General features: G+C 56.4%; 2 protein-coding genes across 4 annotated transcripts in view; one reads left to right on the forward strand and one right to left on the reverse strand.

Moving 5' to 3' along the window:
• Nucleotides 1-2,801, reverse strand: part of LOC144736639 (SWI/SNF complex subunit SMARCC2-like) — a 109,898-nt gene extending 107,097 nt beyond the window's left edge. The window contains exon 1 of one of the 2 annotated variants that reach the window (XM_078619209.1): nt 2,575-2,801. In XM_078619209.1, coding sequence (XP_078475335.1) covers nt 2,575-2,691 — 117 coding nt within the window. In that variant the 5' untranslated portion in view covers nt 2,692-2,801. The remainder of the gene's footprint in view (nt 1-2,574) is intronic. The other variant, XM_078619207.1, reaches the window with a different exon arrangement.
• A 14,662-nt stretch (nt 2,802-17,463) lies between these two features.
• Nucleotides 17,464-19,858, forward strand: part of LOC144736720 (reticulophagy regulator 2-like) — a 43,147-nt gene continuing 40,752 nt past the window's right edge. The window contains exon 1 of one of the 2 annotated variants that reach the window (XM_078619347.1): nt 17,464-18,232. In XM_078619347.1, the coding sequence (XP_078475473.1) occupies nt 17,991-18,232 (242 nt within the window). In that variant the 5' untranslated portion in view covers nt 17,464-17,990. The remainder of the gene's footprint in view (nt 18,233-19,858) is intronic. The other variant, XM_078619346.1, reaches the window with a different exon arrangement.

Genomic DNA, 19,858 nt, shown 5'->3' on the forward strand with positions numbered 1-19,858 from the left:
CTTTTGCACCTTACGTAGCCAACCGTGCTCATGGGAAGTGCGTGAACCCACACAAACAGGCAGACACCAGTCCACACACAAGACACCAGCATGCACGCACAAAACACAAAAAAGACTTCTATTACACCCTTAACAGACTGTTAGGGCAAGTGCTGTTAGAGAGCACCTATGAAGGCCGGCATGGCACACGAGTGGGTGAATGGCCAGCACCACACACGACCATCTTTGTCTCCCCAGTGGAAATGTTTACACATCGCACCAGGCACTTACTTATGCTGAGTGTCTGCTGTTGCTGTGTCCTGTACAGCGCTTTGAGATCATTGATGATAAGCGCTATATAAATTTGATTAATTAATTAATTCTCGCTAATAGCGCTTGTCCCAACAGCCCATACAGGCTACACGGGGGATCTTTGTAATATGTAGTTAGGACGTAAGGCTGGTCCTACCCACCATTACAATGCCAGGGAAATGTACGCAATCCCCTTGCGGATATCCCGTAGATTCGGAAATGGGACAAATCTTGGCCTACCCAATTTATAGAATTGCACGATCCGTTCAGTAATTTGGCCTCAGTTTTTTGTTACCCAATTCAATCGTCGTATTCAAGTCAGTGTCGACTGCTATACAACGTTTAATTTGAGCTTGTGATTTAAATGAGTGATGCATAAAGTTCACAGTCACCTGCGATGGAGTGGATCATATTGTGAGTATAAGACAATGAGTCAAGAATAAAGTGAAGAAATATATTGGAGACAATCTAGCCAAGGTTGCACAATACAAAAGTTAGCTGTGATGGTATCAGACAAGCTACTTTTAACTTATGACATATACTGTATAGACCTATCAGTTTGAAAGCTACAAATCCAAACTTGCATATTAGAGTTGGACTCCAACTGATGGTTACTTGGAAAGTAGTGAGCAATACCACGCACCTCCGATTAGCACGGTTGGCTACGTACGGTGCGAAAGAAGTTCAACATACACACAAACACGACCAAGTGCTTCACAAGGGATTGAAACATAGATTATCCACCATTTTCAAATAATCAATTCCAAACATGAGTTACATATGTTAACATGTCACCTGTAGATCATGCTCAATTGAATCCGTACTAAGATCACTGAGAAAGTACAAAGTCGAAATGGAGAAGCTAAATCGCTGATAATGGATTCCATCACTGTGCAAAGTAACCACGGCACGTAGCAATACAATAGTTACTCATACAAGATTAATCATCCGTTTTGGGACTGGTTGCACCTGAGCTACTTTCAAAGTTGTTGATTCAGTGTGGGCATTAACGCAACGAGAGATTGAAGCGACTAAAAATATCCGGTTACTGTTTATGCGTCAATTAACGGAGTTGAATATTCCCAAGGTTTTAATGGGAGGGAATGAGACAAATTACGGCCTGGGTTGCTTACTGCCTTTAACTCATTGAGGACCTCGGTAAATAGAGGTGCGAGGTCAATGAACTGCACTACTTTCAATGGGAAGTTGCGCTTGGGGAGGAAAATCAACGAAGGTGCCGGTCCGTTATGCACCAGCCGCGGGGCTGTTCTGAGTGACACCGGATAGAGCATCATTCATATTTCATTAAAATACTTCTCTCATCCTTTTTGTTTGAACTCACAAATCGTCTCTCGTCTCATTCTCTCTCACAATCTCCTTTCATCCTCTCACTCCTCAGCATAAAAAGATTCCCCGTATGACTGTTGGAGAGAGTTCTGTTGGCGAGCACCTATGAAGGCCGACACGGCACACGAGGGGGTGAGTGGCCAGCATCACGCCCTGGCGATGTTTACGCATCGCACCAGGTACTCAATTGAGGCTGTCACTCGTGTTGTTGGCCGTGAGTGGAAATCGAACTCGGGTCGCCGGGCTCCTTGCACAGCGAGATGACCACTGTGCCACCGCTCCCCATATGTGAACCTTCCTCATTCATCATCTCCCTTCACCATTCCGTTTTGTCTCATGCCTCATCTCACCCATCGCATCACTCTTCTCACGCACGCACCTTCATCTAGCGCATCTCCTCCATCATTTACCGCTCGCATCTCCCGTACATCCACCAACATCTCACGCGTCTTCTCCTCACATACCAGACCCCCCTGCGACTTTAACATGTTAGCGAGTAGCACTTATCAAGTCCCGTACGGCACACGAGGGGGTGGGTGACCAGCATCACGCCCGGCCGCCTTTGTCCCCCTAGTGCCGATGTTAACAACACCGCACCAGGTACTCACTTGAGGCTCAGTCGACCGACGAGAACCGCAGGACCGGTTCAGATAATCGGTGATGTTGGCCGCGAGCGGGAATCGAACTTGGGTCGTCAGGTTCCGAGCGCAGCGCGCTAAGCGCATTACCACCGCTCCCTTACACACCTCCCTCATCATCTCATAGCGCCTCGCTCATCTCCATCCATCATCCATCGTCTACACCAACACCATCTAATCCCACTCATCGCGTCGCCAATCTCCCCCGCATTGCTATCGCCGACGGAGCGGGGGCCCGGGTGAAGTGAGGGAAGAGAAGACATCGCCGTGCCGCCACCGCCCCCGCAAGGTGGCTTACCTTGCGGGTCGCCTTGAGCACCCAAACGCGCACGGGCTCCAGCTGGACCACGGTGGCCGGGAGCTCGAAGGAGCGCGACACGGGGAGGGCCGCCACATCCCTTCGCCGCGCGGACATCGTCGCTTGGCCGTCTGCGCTCCCCCGCTGAGCTCCAAGTTGCCCCGATGGGGCGACCGTGCACCGCCCGCGCTGCGTGAGCCGGCGGCGGCCACCTTGCCAAAGGGGTGGTGCGGCTGCAGCTGTACGGCAAGGGGTGACGTCATCGGAGCGCGCGCCTCTCCCCCCCCCCGTTGCCCTCTGGGTGAGGCCGCCATTCCTCTAGCAAGATGGCGTCTCGAAGCCATCATCGCGGACAGTACCCCCCCCACCTTCCTCCCCCCCCCCACCTTCCTCCCCCCCCCACCTTCCTCCCCCCCCCCACCTTCCTCCCCCCCCCCCACCTTCCTCCCCCCCCCCACCTTCCTCCCCCCCCCCACCTTCCTCCCCCCCCCCACCTTCCTCCCCCCCCCCCACCTTCCTCCCCCCCCCCCACCTTCCTCCCCCCCCCCACCTTCCTCCCCCCCCCCCACCTTCCTCCCCCCCCCCCACCTTCCTCCCCCCCCACCTTCCTCCCCCCCCCCACCTTCCTCCCCCCCCCACCTTCCTCCCCCCCCCACCTTCCTCCCCCCCCACCTTCCTCCCCCCCCACCTTCCTCCCCCCCCACCTCCCCCCCCACCTTCCTTCCCCCCCCCTTCCTCCCCCCCCACCTTCCTCCCCCCCCACCTCCCCCCCCACCTTCCTCCCCCCCCACCTTCCTCCCCCCTCACCTCCTCCCCCCCCCCACCTTCCTCCCCCCCCACCTTCCACCCCCCCCCCCACCTTCCACCCACCTTCCTCCCACCTTCCTCCCCCCCACCTTCCTCCCCCCACACCTTCCTCCCACCTCCTCCCCCCCCCCACCTTCCTCCCCCCACCTTCCACCCCCACCCCCACACCTTCCTCCCCCCACACCTTCCTCCCCCCCACCTTCCTACCCCAACTTCCACCCCCCCCTAACAAAGTGTTGGAATCAATACAACTAACATTCAATATTATTTACTTTATTACACATCGTAGGATAACTGATTCTGAGCTCACATAACTTGGTTTCCATCAATTGTCACGTGGAAAGTATTGTATGCGAATTCAGTGCGTTTTCTAAAAAGGTACAGCAATTGAATTAGTCCAGAAGCAGTCGTTGAACTTCGAGAAATGTATTTGTGGCTGACAATGTCATATTTGAAAAGAAAACAATAATGAAGCCAGTGATAGTAAAACCAGCTAAAAGTCCGAAGTCGAACATATGAACGAGAGAAAGTGGACATACCGCTACAGAGGGTGTGAGCTCCGGTCCGTGTGTGCCAAGGTACAAGTGGAAGTGCCGGTAATGAAAAGAGCAAAGCGCTAAAAAACGGAATGAAAATCCGACTCAAGATTTATTACTTTGGGCTTCACATGGACTCGTGAACGAGATGAACCAAGCCTTGACTGCAATGTGTTTACGCTATGAAGCACTATCTAATAAACCGTTTGAAGCATGTAAATCTGCAACATCATTTGGACCACCGCGCTCTCAAGGACCTGCCTTATATACTCTTTCTCCCTGAGGGGCGGGGTTCTGGGGGATCGTAGCTCCTGCCAGCCCCCTCCCCTCAGAGGGGTTCCAACCGCAGTTGGCCCGACCGGTCCGGACCGGTTTCTACCCCTCCCCCTGGTTGTGGCGCGTGTGTGTCAATCATGACCACCACATCACCCCCCCTGTACAGCACGCAGCCGTCCCGGCTGCAACACAATCCACAACCCCGACAATAATACAACCAACAAGAACCAGGAAAGAAAAAAAATCCGTGAGCCTCAACGCAACAGTAACAACAACAGCACAACTACAATAAGCCAACAACACCCGCAATAATTTACCCCAACCCACCTGTACATATAAACACTGTGGACATACCACACCAAGGACCTGGGGTCAACCTCACGCCCACACCACCGACCGAACGCAAGGAGCCCAGGGAGAAGGGGCGGTGTGTGTGCGTCGGATCAGGTCTCAGGAGAACCAGGGACGCTTCGAGCGAGTCCGTGTGGCGGGTCCATCGTAAGAGTCCAGCATCCCCGGTGGAGGGTCGGGAGGGGCCTGACGACGGGCGTCCGGCACATCACTGGAGGCAGGGGACAGTGCCCGTGAGCCGTCTTCCTGCAGGCCGGGCGGTCGGGCAGCTCCCCGATCCTTCGGTGTGGCCACCCTTGGTGGACTCACACCTGCAACATCCAAAGGAGTGGCAGGAGGGTGCGGAGCAACACAAGGATCAGGAGCACCCTCCCCCGGCATGTCGGACACATCACGCGAACAGCCCCTGCGAGATGAAGATGATGTATGAGTGCGCGGTGCGACGTAGGGTTTCAGGCGCGACGGGTGAACGTACCACGAGCGCCGTCCGCACGCGACCCGAACACACTGGTCCCGAACGACCCGAACAATGTCCACCGGACCCCGCCAGGGCCTGAGCAATTTAGATGATGTTGCCAGTGGTACCTGGGGACAGTGCAGCCACGCCCTATCCCCTATGGACCATTTGTGTACCGAAACCCGGCAATCATACAAACGATTGTTCGCCCGTTGCCTCGCCCCGGAATTTTCCTTCGCGGCCACTCACGCCTCAACCAACTTCTGAATGTTAAATTGAATGTGGTCGGACAGCTTCGAGCATGACGCAGTCACCTTGACCTGCAATTGCACATCCATGGGGGGGTCAACGTCCCTGCCGTACATCAATTAGAAGGGCGAATAACCCGTGGCCGCATGAGGTGCCAATCGATATGCGGCCAGAACTCCAGGTATACGCAGGTCCCAATCCAGCTGTGCCTCATCCACCTGATGGCACAACATAGAAGTAATAGTCCGGTGCAGGCGCTCGACCATACCATCGGTTTGCGGGTGGTAGGGGAAAGTTCGCACCTTCTGCGTACACAGAAGGTCACAGACCTCCCGCAGAAGGTTAGATGAGAAGTTTTTTTCCTGGTCGGTCAGCATTCGTTCCGGGGCACCCTTATCCAGGACATAGCCCTGGAGAAATGCCTCCACAATGGCTGCCACCGACTGGTTGGGGAGGGGCCAGGCCATGGACCAGCGGGTGGAATACTCAACCCCAACCAGTAGGTACTTATTACCCCGAGCGGTGACAGGGAAGGGACCCAGGATGTCAAGTGCCACCAGCTCGTTGACCCGGGACACCCGAATTGACTGAAGGGGCGGGCAGGCCGCCCTAGCCGGGTGTTTCCGCCGCGCACACTGCGTGCAACTGTTCAACAGATCGGCGACATCACGCGCCATTCCCGGCCAAAAAAAATCCAATTGCAGTGTGACGAGCGTTTTGTGAATACCCAAATGCAAGAGGCGTTCGTGCGCTGCCCACACGGCCCTGCCCCGCAGAGCGGTGGATACAACGATTTTATAACGACGAGAGCTGGCGTCCCAGGACATGAGACCATCACACAAAACGACAGCTCCAATACCCTCCTGGCAATTGCCAGCCCGTTCGGCACGACGGCGTAACCTAAGGAGGGAGGCGTCCTCCATCTGAAACCGTCCCCATTCATCCAGAGGCAGGTCGAGCAGTGAGTCGCGAGCGACCAAATCATGCGAGTCGGCAATAGACACAGGCTCCGCGTCGACAACCCCTGCCGCCGCCGCAATGGAAGAAGCAGGTGTAGCCACCGTGGCCGACTTGCACCTCCCAGAGCCCATAAAGCACACACAGCCGTCCCCCGGGGGAAGGCGCGATAGGCCATCAGCGTTCGAATGGCGCGTGCCTTTCCGGTAGATTACTGTGAACGCGTAGTCCTGTAGGACCTCGAGCCATCGTGACAACTGGCCGGATGGCTGGTCTATTTTTAGCGCATACTGCAGTGCCGCATGATCAGAACGAACCGTAAAATGCCTGCCGTACAGGTACGGACGATACTGTTGTATAAAAACAACAATAGCGAGCAGTTCACGGCGGGTAACGCAATAGCGCTGCTCCGCTGGGGACAGCACCCTACTGCCATAGGCGACGACGCGTTCGACGCCGTCCACGACTTGCGAGAGCACTGCGCCAATGCCAGTATTGCTGGCGTCAGTGTCCAGGATGAAGGGCAAGGTGAAATCAGGGTAGCACAAGGGAGGGGCACCAACAAGGGCATCGCGAAGCGCCTTGAATGCCCCGTCCTCTGCATCCCCCCAGTGGAACTTGGCCCCCTTAGCTGTTAAAGCATGAAGAGGTTTTGCTATTGTCGCAAAACCCTCAATGAACCGGCGGTAATAGGACGCGAAGCCTATGAAGCTGCGGACCTCCCCCACAGACGTAGGCGTCGGCCACGTCCTTACACAATCAGTTTTCGCGGGGTCGGTGGCTATGCCCGTACGGCTGACAATGTGCCCGAGGTACTGCACCGATTCCCGCAATAGAAAACACTTCTGGGGCTTGAATTTAAGGTTAGCGGTCCGCATCCTGACAAATACAGCCCTCAATCTCTCCAAGTGTTCCTCGAACGTACGACTGAAAATAATCACATCATCCAGATAGATGAGGCATGAGTCCCACTGCAGCCCAGCGAGGACCAGCTCCATTAACCGCTGGAATGTCGCCGGGGCTGAGTGCAAGCCCATGGGCAACCGATTAAATTGAAAAAGGCCCTGTGGCGTGCGGAACGTGGTCTTTGGTTTAGATGCCTCATCCAAGGGCAGTTGCCAAAATCCGGATAAGAGGTCCAAGGTGGAAAAGTACCGCGCCCCCGCCAAGGCATCCAGCGACTCGTCCATGCGAGGAAGCGGATACGCGTCCGCCAGCGAAATTTTGTTTAGTTTTTGAAAATCCACACAAAATCGCAAACTTCCATCATGTTTCTTCACGAGCACAATCGGTGCACCCCATGGGCTGTTGGAAGGAGCCACAATGTCCGCGGCCAGCATGTCATTCACTGACATGTTCTTTCTCTGCCGGGCTCAACCGAAACGGATTCTGCCGAATGGGAACGGAATCGCCCGTATCAATGTGGTGGTTCAATAGATTAGTGCACCCGATATAAAATTTGTGCTTGCTAAAAACATCGGCGAATTCACGGAGTAGCATACGCAATCGCAATCGTTGGGACTTGGGAAGATTTTCAGCCCCCGAACAGAGAGAATACATCCAACCATCATCGGTGTCAGAATGCGCCTCGGATCGAGGCGTACCATCCACATGAGCCACGATGGAGTCAGTGTGGAGTGGCAGTGATGCATGAGCAATCACAGCCCCCTGGTGCACGACCTTTGTCCGCAACCCTGCATTCAGCACCTGAATGAAGGGTTGTCCATCAGCAGGCACAAGTGTTTGTGCTCCCACCAGCTCCAATCCCCGTACGGCCATGTTGGAAGGAGCCAGCAAAAAACCCGACATTGTCTCCGACCCGAGCGGTTTCCGCAACCGAAGCGGAATCAACATTTGCGCGCCCGGCGGAATCCGAACGGTTTGGGACGCCATCGCCGGAACGGTCACGCAAGCCGTGCGTAGCCGGGTGGGTGAGGGCAGGAACGACATCCGGCGGCCCGATGGGAGCTCAATGCAGCCTTTGTTGATCAAAATTTTAATGGCCATTTTGCCGAGGAAATCTGTGCCCAGCAAACAGGGAACGGCAAGGGTCTCTGAAACCAAAATGGGACCCGTTAATTTAATATTGCCAATACAAATTTGTGCCGTTATCTGACTAATTATTCCCAAGGAACATCCATTTGCTGCCAAGCAAGGGATGGAAACCGGGGCGAGCGCCTGACACCTCTGGGACAGCACATTGTAAATGAGGTCAGAAATTATGGTTGCCGAAGCGCCCGTATCAACCAGCAACCGAAATTCAACTCCCTCGATGGCGCCGATGATAACGGAAGAGCCTGTAGCCGCTGCGACAACCCTGTGGGCCAACTCCGACCACTGAACTGGTCGGAGTGGCTGCCGAACATCAACGCTATCCAGGCCCTGACCACTCGACCCAACGCGACGGAGCGGCACATGGAAACAAGGAGTGTGAGATGAGGGCAGGGACCGAATGCGTGAGATGTCGTGACTTACCTGCAGTTCCCGTGGGGCGGCAGGCGTGCGGGGGGACGACGGTGGCCGACCCGGAGCGCGGTGTCGATGAGCTGGGAAGCCCGATGACAGATGACCTTGCTAACCGCAGTTGTAGCACGTGACGCGGGCCCATGCTCGCGGGGAACCGTGTCTCCGCCGAGGCTCATCCTGGCGAGGCCGGTCGGTCGCTCTCCAGCTTGCGGCGTGCTGTGATGCAAAGGCCTGGTTGTCCAGGACCTCGTTCTCCTGCGCAGCGGTGTGCGTGGCATACGCCGCCACCTGCCCGTCCCGCTGGAGGAGCAGCTCCGTGTGTAGCTAGTGAGTAGCCCGCAGTGAGGAGAGATTCACCTCGTCCTTGATGTGAATGGTGATTCGCAACTCACGAGCCAGCAGCAACATCTTCTCAAGCACAATGGTGTCAAGTCCCACATCGTCCATCCGAGGGTAGGCCGCTTGAGCCAGCGCCATCAGCGCGCTCTGGTAGGCGAGAGGGATCTCGTCAGCCTCCCTCCTCCGGCTTGCGAAGCGATGCCTGGTTTTCGATGGGGGCCCGTACACCAAAGCCATCCAAACGAGGGAATCCTGTAGCATGGAGCGAGCCTTCCGTGGGATGAGGAGGAATGTAGCCAGAGCGATGTCGTCCAGTGCGGAAGGCAAAGCTCAAAGAGCAATGTCCGCAGTCCACCTTGCCGTTTCAGCATTTGCCACAAATCGTCGGGCAAAAGCTGCCCAGTCTCCGCCCTTAGCCGCGAAGACTTGTAGAGACGGCAAGCGCTGTTGCAGGCCAGGGATGTAGTCCCCCCCTGAGGCGAGCTGCGCCCCCAGCGTGGCGTTTGTAGGGCCGTCGGACGACAAAATGTCCGCCAGAAGCGGCGGTCGCATCTCCGATGACGCGGCAGCCTCGGGTAGGATTGCGGCAAGGCCGGAAGTGACGCGCGCCCCCTGGGGCACGTGACTTCCGGGGCAGTTGACGTCATTTCCACAGAAAGTGGTGAAACCCCCGACAGAAGTGACGTCGCTCCCGGCTGCGGCGTTCCCGGCGGCAGTGACGTATCCCCGGGCGGAAATGACGTCGTACCCGGTAGAGACATCAAAATTTTGCGCGGGAATCCCTCGCGTTTCAGTGGGAACGGCACCCGACCTCCGGCCTGGCCCCCCACCCGCAACCACTGCTCCACCCAGCGTGAGCTCGTCGAGGATGGAGGCAGCGGCATGCAGGAGATCGGCCAGCCGAGCGTGTGCCGACTGGATCGCCGATCCCGACGGTGGCGAGCTCCCTGAAGGGCCCGGAAATTGCGAGCCCGCCGCTGCGGGCCCATCCCCCGGGAATGGCGCCCCCGCCTCCGGAGTAGCGTCGGCATCGGCCTTCTTGTCCGGAGCCCTGGTAAGCGCCTTCTGTCTGGTCTCCATGTAGGCGAAGTTCTTGGCCACTTCTGTCACCAGTTGTAATGTTCTTGGAGGGAGACGGAGTCTTCGTAGAGGCAACATGCTTTATTTCACCAAACAGTTTACACTAATCCCTAACACAAAGGGGTAATGGCCCCTTTCACCCACAACCTGGGGAGGTACAGCCTCCGTGCTATCGTACCTACAACTCTCCCTACTCCAGCCCTCTGGCTAGCTAAACCTAGGGGAGGCTGACCCACCTGTGGCCCGGTGGGTCCCTGACCACTGGCCCGTCCGGACCTGGCCCTCACAAGGGCATCAGGCCGAGGGAACCTCAGGGTCCTAACCCCATGACCACTGGCACAGCACTGAGCCCCGGCCCTTAGAAGGACGTCGGCGGCTTGGGATCCAGGGTCTTCTTCTTCTTCAGGCGGCTTCTGGCTTCGGCTTGAGACGGACTCTCCCGCGCTTTCAGGGACTGTAATCTTTCTCCCTGAGGGGCAGGGTTCTGGGGGATCGTAGCTCCTGCCAGCCCCCTCCCCTCAGAGGGGTTCCAACCGCCGTTGGCCCGACCGGTCCGGACCGGTTTCTACCCCTCCCCCTGGTTGTGGCGCATGTGTGTCAATAATGACCACCACAAATGTAAAGGCCCTGCAAGCTTCATACCGTGCCAGTCTTCGAGTGGCCAAAACAAAGAAGCTACACACTATTGGGGAATAACATATTTATCTGCATATGAATGCAGGAACAACAGTAGTTCATCAGTGAATTGTTTTTCAAGATCTGATGGATTTGCAGCAAGCAAGGCATTGGCCCTTCTGTGGACAGTGATCTATCTACAAGGAAACTGAATCGATCAGCCTATGGAATGCTCTTTCACGAGATATCAGGATCTCTGAGTCTGTGGACATTTTTAAAACGCGTCTTCAAACCTATTTATATGCTTCCGCTTATTTAACTCTTAGTTCATTTAGTAAATGGTTTCTTAAGGTGTATTTGCAATATCATTATTTTTATGCTGAGTGTCTGCTGCTGCTGTGTCCTGTACAGCACTTTGAGGTTCTTGATGAAAAGTGCTATATCAATGGAATGTATTACAATAAAATCTGGCATATGCATTTCACGTTTTTTCCATCTCTACAATAAGTCGATCCATGATGCGATATAAACATTGGATATGGAATCTGTCATTAGGATTTGTGGTGCCACAGCAACGGAGCAACTCTGCCGGAGCCGCCATCCCCTCGCACCCCTCCACACGAACGCACGCACACCCCCATTAACAACAACAACAACAACCGCCATTCGCCACTAAGTGACGGTGATGTCACCACGACGCTTGTGCCAGGCCATGTGCACCTTGAGGCTACGTGAAGTGTCGAACGCCCGCTGGCAGGAGGTCACGGGGCAGACCCAGGTGCCACGGGTCGACTGACTGAGATGACTGAGATGACTGGCTGATGCACCACCTGTGCCCCCTACTGTACCAACTTGCTGTGCTTTAGCCACCCGGTGCTCCGCTCATTGTTGTGAGCGTCGCTCCTCCTCCCTCCGTTGTTGTTGGAGGGCGACTGCCTCCAACTGCCCAGTAGCGTCCTTCACGAGCCTCCTCCACAGAGGCCGATCTTGACACCGCTGGTACCAGTCATCGGCAAGTCCACTCAGCTCCACGTCCTCCTGTACCACATCACTCCATCTCTTCTCTAGCCCGTGCCGCGCCCGTTTAGCCCCCTCAATCCGGTCGAACAAAAGCTGTTTAGGCATGCGGTGGCTGGGCATGCGAGCTACATGACCCAGCCAACGCAGCCTTGCCTGCCGAAGGAGCTCACCAATGGGACTTTGCCCAGATCTTTCAAGGATTTGTGAGCTCCTCACACAATCCAGCCTGGTTAAACCCAGGATGGATCGTTGGCAGGCCAGCCTAAATGTTTCCAACTGGCGAAGATGCTCCATTAGGGGGGTCCACGTTTCGCAAGCGTAGAGACGGAAGGGAATGACTGTGGCCGAGAAGACCTGAAGCTTCATGCGGAGCGACAGACCAGGTAGCTTCCACACAGCGTTACGCAACTGATGAAAAGATATTGCCGCTCGACTGATTCGGAGTGAGACCTCTGCTGTTAAACTGGAGCCGGCCATAAGCACAATGCCCAGGTATGGGAAAATCTCCATATTCACCACTACTGCCCCATCACCGATTGGGAGTTGTGGGGGTGGAGTGTCCGATTGTACAAAATACCTAGGCAGGTGCTTAGTTTTGGTGGGGCTGATGGTAAGGCCCCACCTCTTAGTGGCACTCTCCAGTCTCAGCAGCAGCATCTCCAACTCCTCCTCTGAATGAGCAGCTATTACCAAATCATCGGCATACATAACCAATAGGGAGCCATCCCTTGATCGCACCCGGGCATCGATCAGCCTCCCATTATATCTGTACCAAATGGAAATTCCCCCGGTACAGCTATTGAAGGCTTCACGAACTACGTGGTCAAAATAGATGTTAAATAATGTGGGAGCCAGCGGACATCCCTGTCACACACCAAGGTGTACAGGGAAAGGCTCTGACTCCCGGCCACGTAGTTTTACCCAGGCCCGCTCACCATCATGAAGGTCCTTAATGATCGTGAGCAGAGGGTCAGGGACTCCGAAAGCACGAAGAACAACCCAGAGCCCAGGCCTACTGATGGTATCATAGGCCTTGACCAAGTCAATAAAGCAGAGATGTAGGTCTTGTTGGAATTCCCTACACCTCTGCTGTAGCAGACGGACAGAAAATATTGCATCTGTGCAGGACAGCCCTTTCCTGAAACCGCATTGGGACTCCGCAAGCCTCTCCTCAACGTGCCTAGCAAGGCGATGTTGAATAATCCTTGCCAGGACCTTTCCCGGCACACTGAGGAGTGAGATGCCCCTCTAGTTGTTACAGTCTGTGCGGTCCCCCTTCTTAAAGAGGGGGACCACCAGGGCATCCTTACAATCCTGCGGAACCCGTCCAGTGGTCCAGACTGTTGTTATGATGTCATATAGGGCAGTCTGTGCACAAACGCCACCCTCCCTCAGCATTTCGCTTGGGAGATCATCTCTGCTTGGTGCCTTTCCTGGTCTCAGACTCCGGATCGCCTTCAGTACTTCCTTAACAATGGCACCTCAGCCAGCCACTCACAGGGGGTGACTTCTTCCAATATTTTAGGCACCGCAGCCTCAGCAGGGTTATCCTCACTTTGTGCCATGATGTTTTCCTGGCTGAGGGATTTCCCCTCCCCCAGGACCTCACAGAAATGCTCATCAAATCTGCAAACCTGTTCCTGGGGATCGGAGATTGGATCACCGTTTTTTCACCTAATGATGGTAATAGGTATGGCGCTGCAGGTTACTTTTTTGGAGTTAAATGGTGATTTGTGATCGCGGGCCACTGAGGCAGACTCCATCTCCTCAGCAACCCGCGACCACCACCCATCCTTGCAGCGCCATACGGCTCTCCGAACCTCTCTGACGTGGGATGCTGTAGCCGATGAGAGTGGGCCTGTCGCTTTTTCTCAACTATCCTGAACATCTCCTGTCAGCCAGGGTTTCTGGGGAGGTCTGGACCGCGTACCAAAAGCAGCCATTGCAGCTGCATTAGTCACAGTCCTAAACGTCGCCCATTTACCCTCGACATCAGGAGGAGTGGGGGACGATGCCAACCCCAGCTGCATGCGATGATGAAATTCTCGCTTGCAACTTTCATCAGCTGAGATCAGGCCACTTTTGGTTGGAATGGGATCCTGGGTGTACACCCACCACCGGAGTGGAAGAATGGCAGGCGCATCTTACAGATGACTAGTCGATGGTCAGAGGGCAGATCAGCTCCACGGTAGGTCCTGGTGTCAGGGACATGGGCTCGCATCCGCTGGTCCGTCACTATGTAGTCCAGCAGATGTTCTTGCTTGGACCCGGCATGCATCCATGATGTTGTGTGGATGTGCCGATGCCGGAAGAGTGTGTTGGTAATTACAAGCCCATGGGCTGCACAAAAATCTAGCAGCCTCCTACCGTTGTTATTGAGCTGATCTGGCCCATGCCTTCCAATCACTCCAGACCAGGTGCCAGCATCATGACCAGCTTGGGCATTGAAGTCACCCAACAAGATGACTCTGTCCCGAGTGGCCAATTTAGCCAGCACCTGTGACAGGAGGTCATAGAAGGCATCTGACTCCACGGATGTTCGTCTTCGGTGGGGGCATAAGTAACCACGACCACCACTCCTCGCCTCCGGTTGGTGGGAACACGAGCCCAAAGTATCCTGGGGCTTACAGGTTCCCACACCTCACCGCCAAGCTCCCACGCCCCCTTCATTCTTTTGTTTAGAAGAAGAGCCACACACTGTTGTTTGGCAGTCCCCTGCCCCGAGTAGAGGACTGTCCACCCCTCATGGTGGAAGGAGACAGAACCGGTCCACCGGACCTCCTGAATGCCACAGAGATCCAGGCGGTACCGGTCCAGCTCCCGACAAATGAGTGGCAGCCTCTCCTCCTCAGTCAGCATTCGAACATTCCACGTGGCCATCCGTAGTGGCTTTTCGTTGTTTCTGGAGGAGCCCCGAGGGTGATGATTCAATCTCCTGGCTCCGCCAATTTGGGTTTGGCCAGAAAACGTCATAGATGCCTGTCCCCCGGGGCCTCCGGCACAAGCTTATTAGTTACATATTTATGTTGAATTCGTAGTTTCGTGGTAATGAATTGAAGGTGGGGTTACCAGCCCCTCGCACCTGTCCAGAGCCCTCGTTTAGCCACTGTGGTGGACACAGACGCCATGAGGGGGGAGGGCCAATGGGCATTGGCCCTCCCCCCACAGCACTGTCCACGACAGTGTTGCCCATCCGGCACCGCGAGGAGGTAGGGGGTTGTTTTGCCGGACCACTAAACACACACACACCCACGTAGGGTCTTGTCGGGGGGTCACCTGGTACCATCGGTTTTTACCCGAGGGGCCCCTAGCGGGGATGTCCCACGGTTTCCCAGCGAAAGGAAATTGGCCGACCCCCCCTCCCCCCCCCAGGCCAAATTGCATTGCGGCCCCCGTGAATTGGCTTAAAATTGTATGGGTGCGATGAAGCTCACCGGGCTACCCGCAATGAGACACAGCACAGGGAAGGGGCCGGGGGGGGGGGGAAATCTTACGCGGGTAGCGCAGACGAGGAGGTGGGAGGGAAATTCCTAGACCCACTGCAGATGTGTATTCCGCAGGATGGCCACCCCGATCAAACCGTTTGAGTCCGGGGTGGGGAGGACGGGTGCGCAGACAATGAATCGAGGCGTAATAGAAAGCAATGCTCCAGGTAGGGGCGGGGCATCGGTTTAAAATCAAAAGGTAGGCGCCCGATTGGCCACGCAGGGTAACACCACGTGACCCTGGATCGTCGGATTCCGAGGGCATAAATGGAGGGAACGAAAAAGCGTTAAAGAGTTCTCCAGCCGTTCAGCCGCCCGGTCCGACTCCCAGCCACTCGCAGCATCCGAGAGACGCTAGCGAGTGCCGCTACGACTCGACCCCAGGCAGAGACCTCTCGGATCATCATCCCTCCGACTCCCACAGCGTCCGTGCGACACCGTGAGTGCGTCTGCGAGGTGAGAAGTAGAATGGGGGTACACCCAGGGATTCAATAGGGTATAGGCTAGGTGCTGCTCGTAGAATATTTACTCTGGGCCGCACAGGGTTTTCTTTAGACGCGCCATTAATAAACTTCAGTTCAGAAGATCAGTATAGTGTGATTTCTGTGTGTGTGGGTGAACTTCGGCGTGGTGTCTGTGATTTTTGGAGTGGAACGACTGTGTGCGGGGTGCGTGAGAGCGAGCGCGGGGCTGCAGGGTGTCGGCGCGGGGTTTGTGTGTGAGGTGCGCATCTATTACCATCTATACGACCGCCACTGGTTATGTGGGTTTTCGCGAGGTGTGTAAAAAACGCGTGCCTGCTGCGCCGCGTGAGTGATTAAGGTGGGGGTCGGGGTGCGCTAAATCCACTCCCCGCCGTTTGCGCGTAGATTACCATCTCTACGACCGCTACGGTTTACGCGGGGTTTCGCGTGTGTGTAAGACGCGCGTCTACAGCGCCTTGCCAGTGATTTGAGTGTGCGCGAGGCGCGTGTACTGCAGCACACAGAGCCACCGTCGCGTGCACGTGCTTGCGCTCGTGTGCATGTTTACACAGCGCGTTTACATAGTAAAAATAGCCTTAATGGGAGGCGTGCACCCAGGGTCCTGTCGCAGCCATCCCCTTTTTCGTGTAGCATTAGTAGTGGTACACCGTGGATTAGGGCTGAACCGCGGGGAGTGCCTTTGTGTGCAACGAGCGCCTGCACGGGCGCGCGTGCACGCAGCCACATCCGCATTAGTGGTGGTGTACGTGGGAGTGTGTGGGATAACTCCGGGCGGTGGTGAGCCAGCCACTTAGCCATGTCCCTTAGAGAGGGCGCTGGTGCGGGGGTGGGGGGGCGATCACCCGATCAGCAGGGGCCCGGCGAGAAGTGGCCGAGGAGGAGGGGGGAGTGGAGGGGGTGAACATCGCGCCCTGCAGGCTCACGGGGAGCGGGGAGGTGAGCGACAGCCCTCACAGATTGTCCACACTGAAATCAGTGCCAGTTTAATCAGCAAATGGTTTCCTCTTTCGTGCACGACTCTTTATAGCCAGATGTTGTGAGACCTCGCAGCGGCGGTAGTAACATGGGCAGCAGTACCAACTGTAGAAAGTTATCACCGAAGGTCGACGATAGAGAAGTGCCTAGGGCCTACAAGAACCGTAATCCGGCCCTGTATTAGGTATTGGGGTTTTCATCACTTGCCACCCTCAAGTCTAAATACAGAAGCAGGATAAATGCTGAACCTGACCTGAGGCTAAAGATGATCAAGATTACACCTCACTTCACGGAACTTTGCTCACAAAAAAAGAGGCATATCCATCACATAAAGGTAAGACAATGGTTACTAAAATGCGAGTTATGTGCTTTCATTTGTAGAAGACACCAACGTTTATTAGATTAGATGTTAATGGCAGAGATGATTGTGATGGTAGAGGTGATGATGATGGCACAGATGATGGTGATGGTAGAAAAGGTGATGATGATGATGATGGAAAAGATGATGGTAGAGAAGGTAGTGTTCATGGTAGATATAATGGTAGAGATGATGGTAGAGAAGGTGATGATGATTGCAGAGATGATGCTGATAGTAGAGAAGGTGGTGATGATAGACATTGATGGTGATGGTAGAGAAGGTGTTGATGATGGCAGAGATGATAATGGTCGAGGTGATGGTTATGACGATGGTTGTGGAGGGGGAGGTGGTGGCCCGTGACGCGCCAGCCCGGGCATCACCACGCCCCCTGCCGTGACGTTCCTGGGGGGTCCTTTAACTCCGAGATGATAAATAAATAAACAAACACAAGCACTGCCCAGAAGCGCATTGCGAGGCGCCCCGTTAACAACAGCATGATTGCCAGCAGCACACGGATAACTACAGCAGCACACGGATAACCACAGCAGCACACGGATAACTACAGCAGCACACGGATAACTACAGCAGCACACGGATAACTACAGCAGCACACGGATAACTACAGCAGCACACAGATAACTACAGCAGCACACAGATAACTACATCAGCACACAGATAACTACAGCAGTACACTGAACTACAGCAGCACACGGATAACTACAGCAGCACACTGTGAACTACAGCAGCACAGAGTGAACTACAGCAGCACACATAACTACAACAGTACACGGAGAACTACAGCAGAACACTGTGAACCACAGCATCACACTGAACTACAGCAGCACACGGAGAGCGCCCAAAGAGCGGAGTCGCAGCGCGCACGCAGCAAGCAGAGCGAAGCAGCCTCCCACTACGACCGTCGTCACCCCCCGCTGCGACAGCACAAAACGTCGGTTCAGAATGTCCGTCGCGGCCGAGGCGGGGCCAGGAGAGAGACGAAGAATCGAGGAAAGAGGAGCCGACGAGGAGGCTGAGAGAGGAGACGAGGAGGAGGAGGCGGCGGCCTTGTCGCCCACGGAGCGCAGGCTGCACGCCGCGCTGGGCCCCTACGAGGCGGCGCTGCGGGCGGCCCAGGGCGCGCTCGTGTGGGAGCGGCCCGGCCGCAGCGCCGCACTGGGGCTGGCGCTCAACGGCCTCTTCTGGTGAGTGGTGGGTGAGTGGGTGAGGGGGTGGGTGAGTGAGTGAGGGGGTGGGTAGGTGAGTGGGTGAGTGAGGGGGTGGGTGGGTGAGTGAGGGGGTGGGTGAGTGGGTGAGGAGGTGGGTAGGTGGGTGAGTGGGTGGGTAGGTGGGTGAGTGGGTGAGGGGGTGGGTAGGTGGATGAGTGGGTGAGGGGGTGGGTAGGTGGGTGCATGAGGGGGTGGGTGGGTAGGTGAGTGAGGGGGTGGGTGAGTAAGTGAGGGGGTGGGTGAGTGGTGGGTGGGTGAGTGAGGTGTGGGTGAGTGAGTGAGGGGGTGGGTAGGTGAGTGGGTAAGTGGGTGAGTGAGGGGGTGGGTGGGTGAGTGAGGGGGTGGGTGGGTGAGTGAGGGGGTGGGTGAGTGAGTGAGGGGGTGGGTGAGTGAGTGAGGGGGTGGGTGAGTGAGTGACGGGGTGGGTGAGTGAGTGAGGGGGTGGGTGAGTGGTGGGTGGGTGAGTGAGGGGGTGGGTGAGTGAGTGAGGGGGTGGGTGAGTGAGTGAGGGGGTGGGTGAGTGAGTGAGGGGGTGGGTAGGTGAGTGGGTGAGTGAGGGGGTGGGTGGGTGAGTGAGGGGGTGGGTGAGTGAGTGAGTGAGGGGGTGAGGGAGTGGGGGGGGTGGGTGAGTGAGTGAGTGGGGGGGTGAGGGAGTGGGGGGGTGGGTGAGTGAGTGAGGGGGTGGGTGAGTGAGTGAGGGGGTGGGTGAGTGAGTGAGGGGGTGGGTGAGTGAGTGAGGGGGTGGGTGAGTGAGTGAGGGGGTGGGTGAGTGAGTGAGGGGGTGGGTGAGTGAGTGAGGGGGTGGGTGAGTGAGTGAGGGGGTGGGTGAGTGAGTGAGGGGGTGGGTGAGTGGGTGAGGGGGTGGGTGAGTGAGTGAGTGAGGGGGTGGGTGAGTGAGTGAGGGGGTGGGTGAGTGAGTGAGGGGGTGGGTGAGTGAGGGGGTGGGTGAGTGAGTGAGGGGGTGGGTGAGTGAGTGAGGGGGTGGGTGAGTGAGTGAGGGGGTGGGTGAGTGAGTGAGGGGGTGGGTGAGTGAGTGAGGGGGTGGGTGAGTGAGTGAGGGGGTGGGTGAGTGAGTGAGGGGGTGGGTGAGTGGGTGAGGGGGTGGGTGAGTGAGTGAGTGAGGGGGTGGGTGAGTGAGTGAGGGGGTGGGTGAGTGAGGGGGTGAGGGAGTGAGGGGGTGAGGGAGTGGGGGGGTGAGGGAGTGAGCGGGTGAGGGAGTGGGGGGGTGGGTGAGTGGGGGGGTGGGTGAGTGGGGGGGTGGGTGAGTGAGGGAGTGAGGGGGTGAGGGGTTGAGGGGGTGAGGGGTTGAGGGAGTGAGGGGGTGAGGGGGTGAGGGGTTGAGGGAGTGAGGGGGTGAGGGGGTGAGGGAGTGAGGGGGTGAGGGGGTGGGGGTGAGGGAGTGGGGGGGGTGAGTAAGTGAGGGGCTGGGTGAGTAAGTGAGGGACTGGGTGAGTGAATGGGTGAGTGAGTGAGTAAGAGAGTGAGTGACGGAGTGGGTGGGTGGGTGAGTGAGTGGGTGGGTGAGTGGGTGGGTGAGTGAGTGGGTGGGTGAGTGAGTGGGTGGGTGAGTGAGGGGGTGGGTGAGTGGGTGGGTGAGTGAGT

This window comes from Lampetra planeri, chromosome 62, assembly GCF_965212315.1.
Source record: "Lampetra planeri chromosome 62, kcLamPlan1.2.h2, whole genome shotgun sequence".
In the NCBI taxonomy this organism is placed as follows: Eukaryota; Metazoa; Chordata; class Hyperoartia; order Petromyzontiformes; family Petromyzontidae; genus Lampetra; species Lampetra planeri.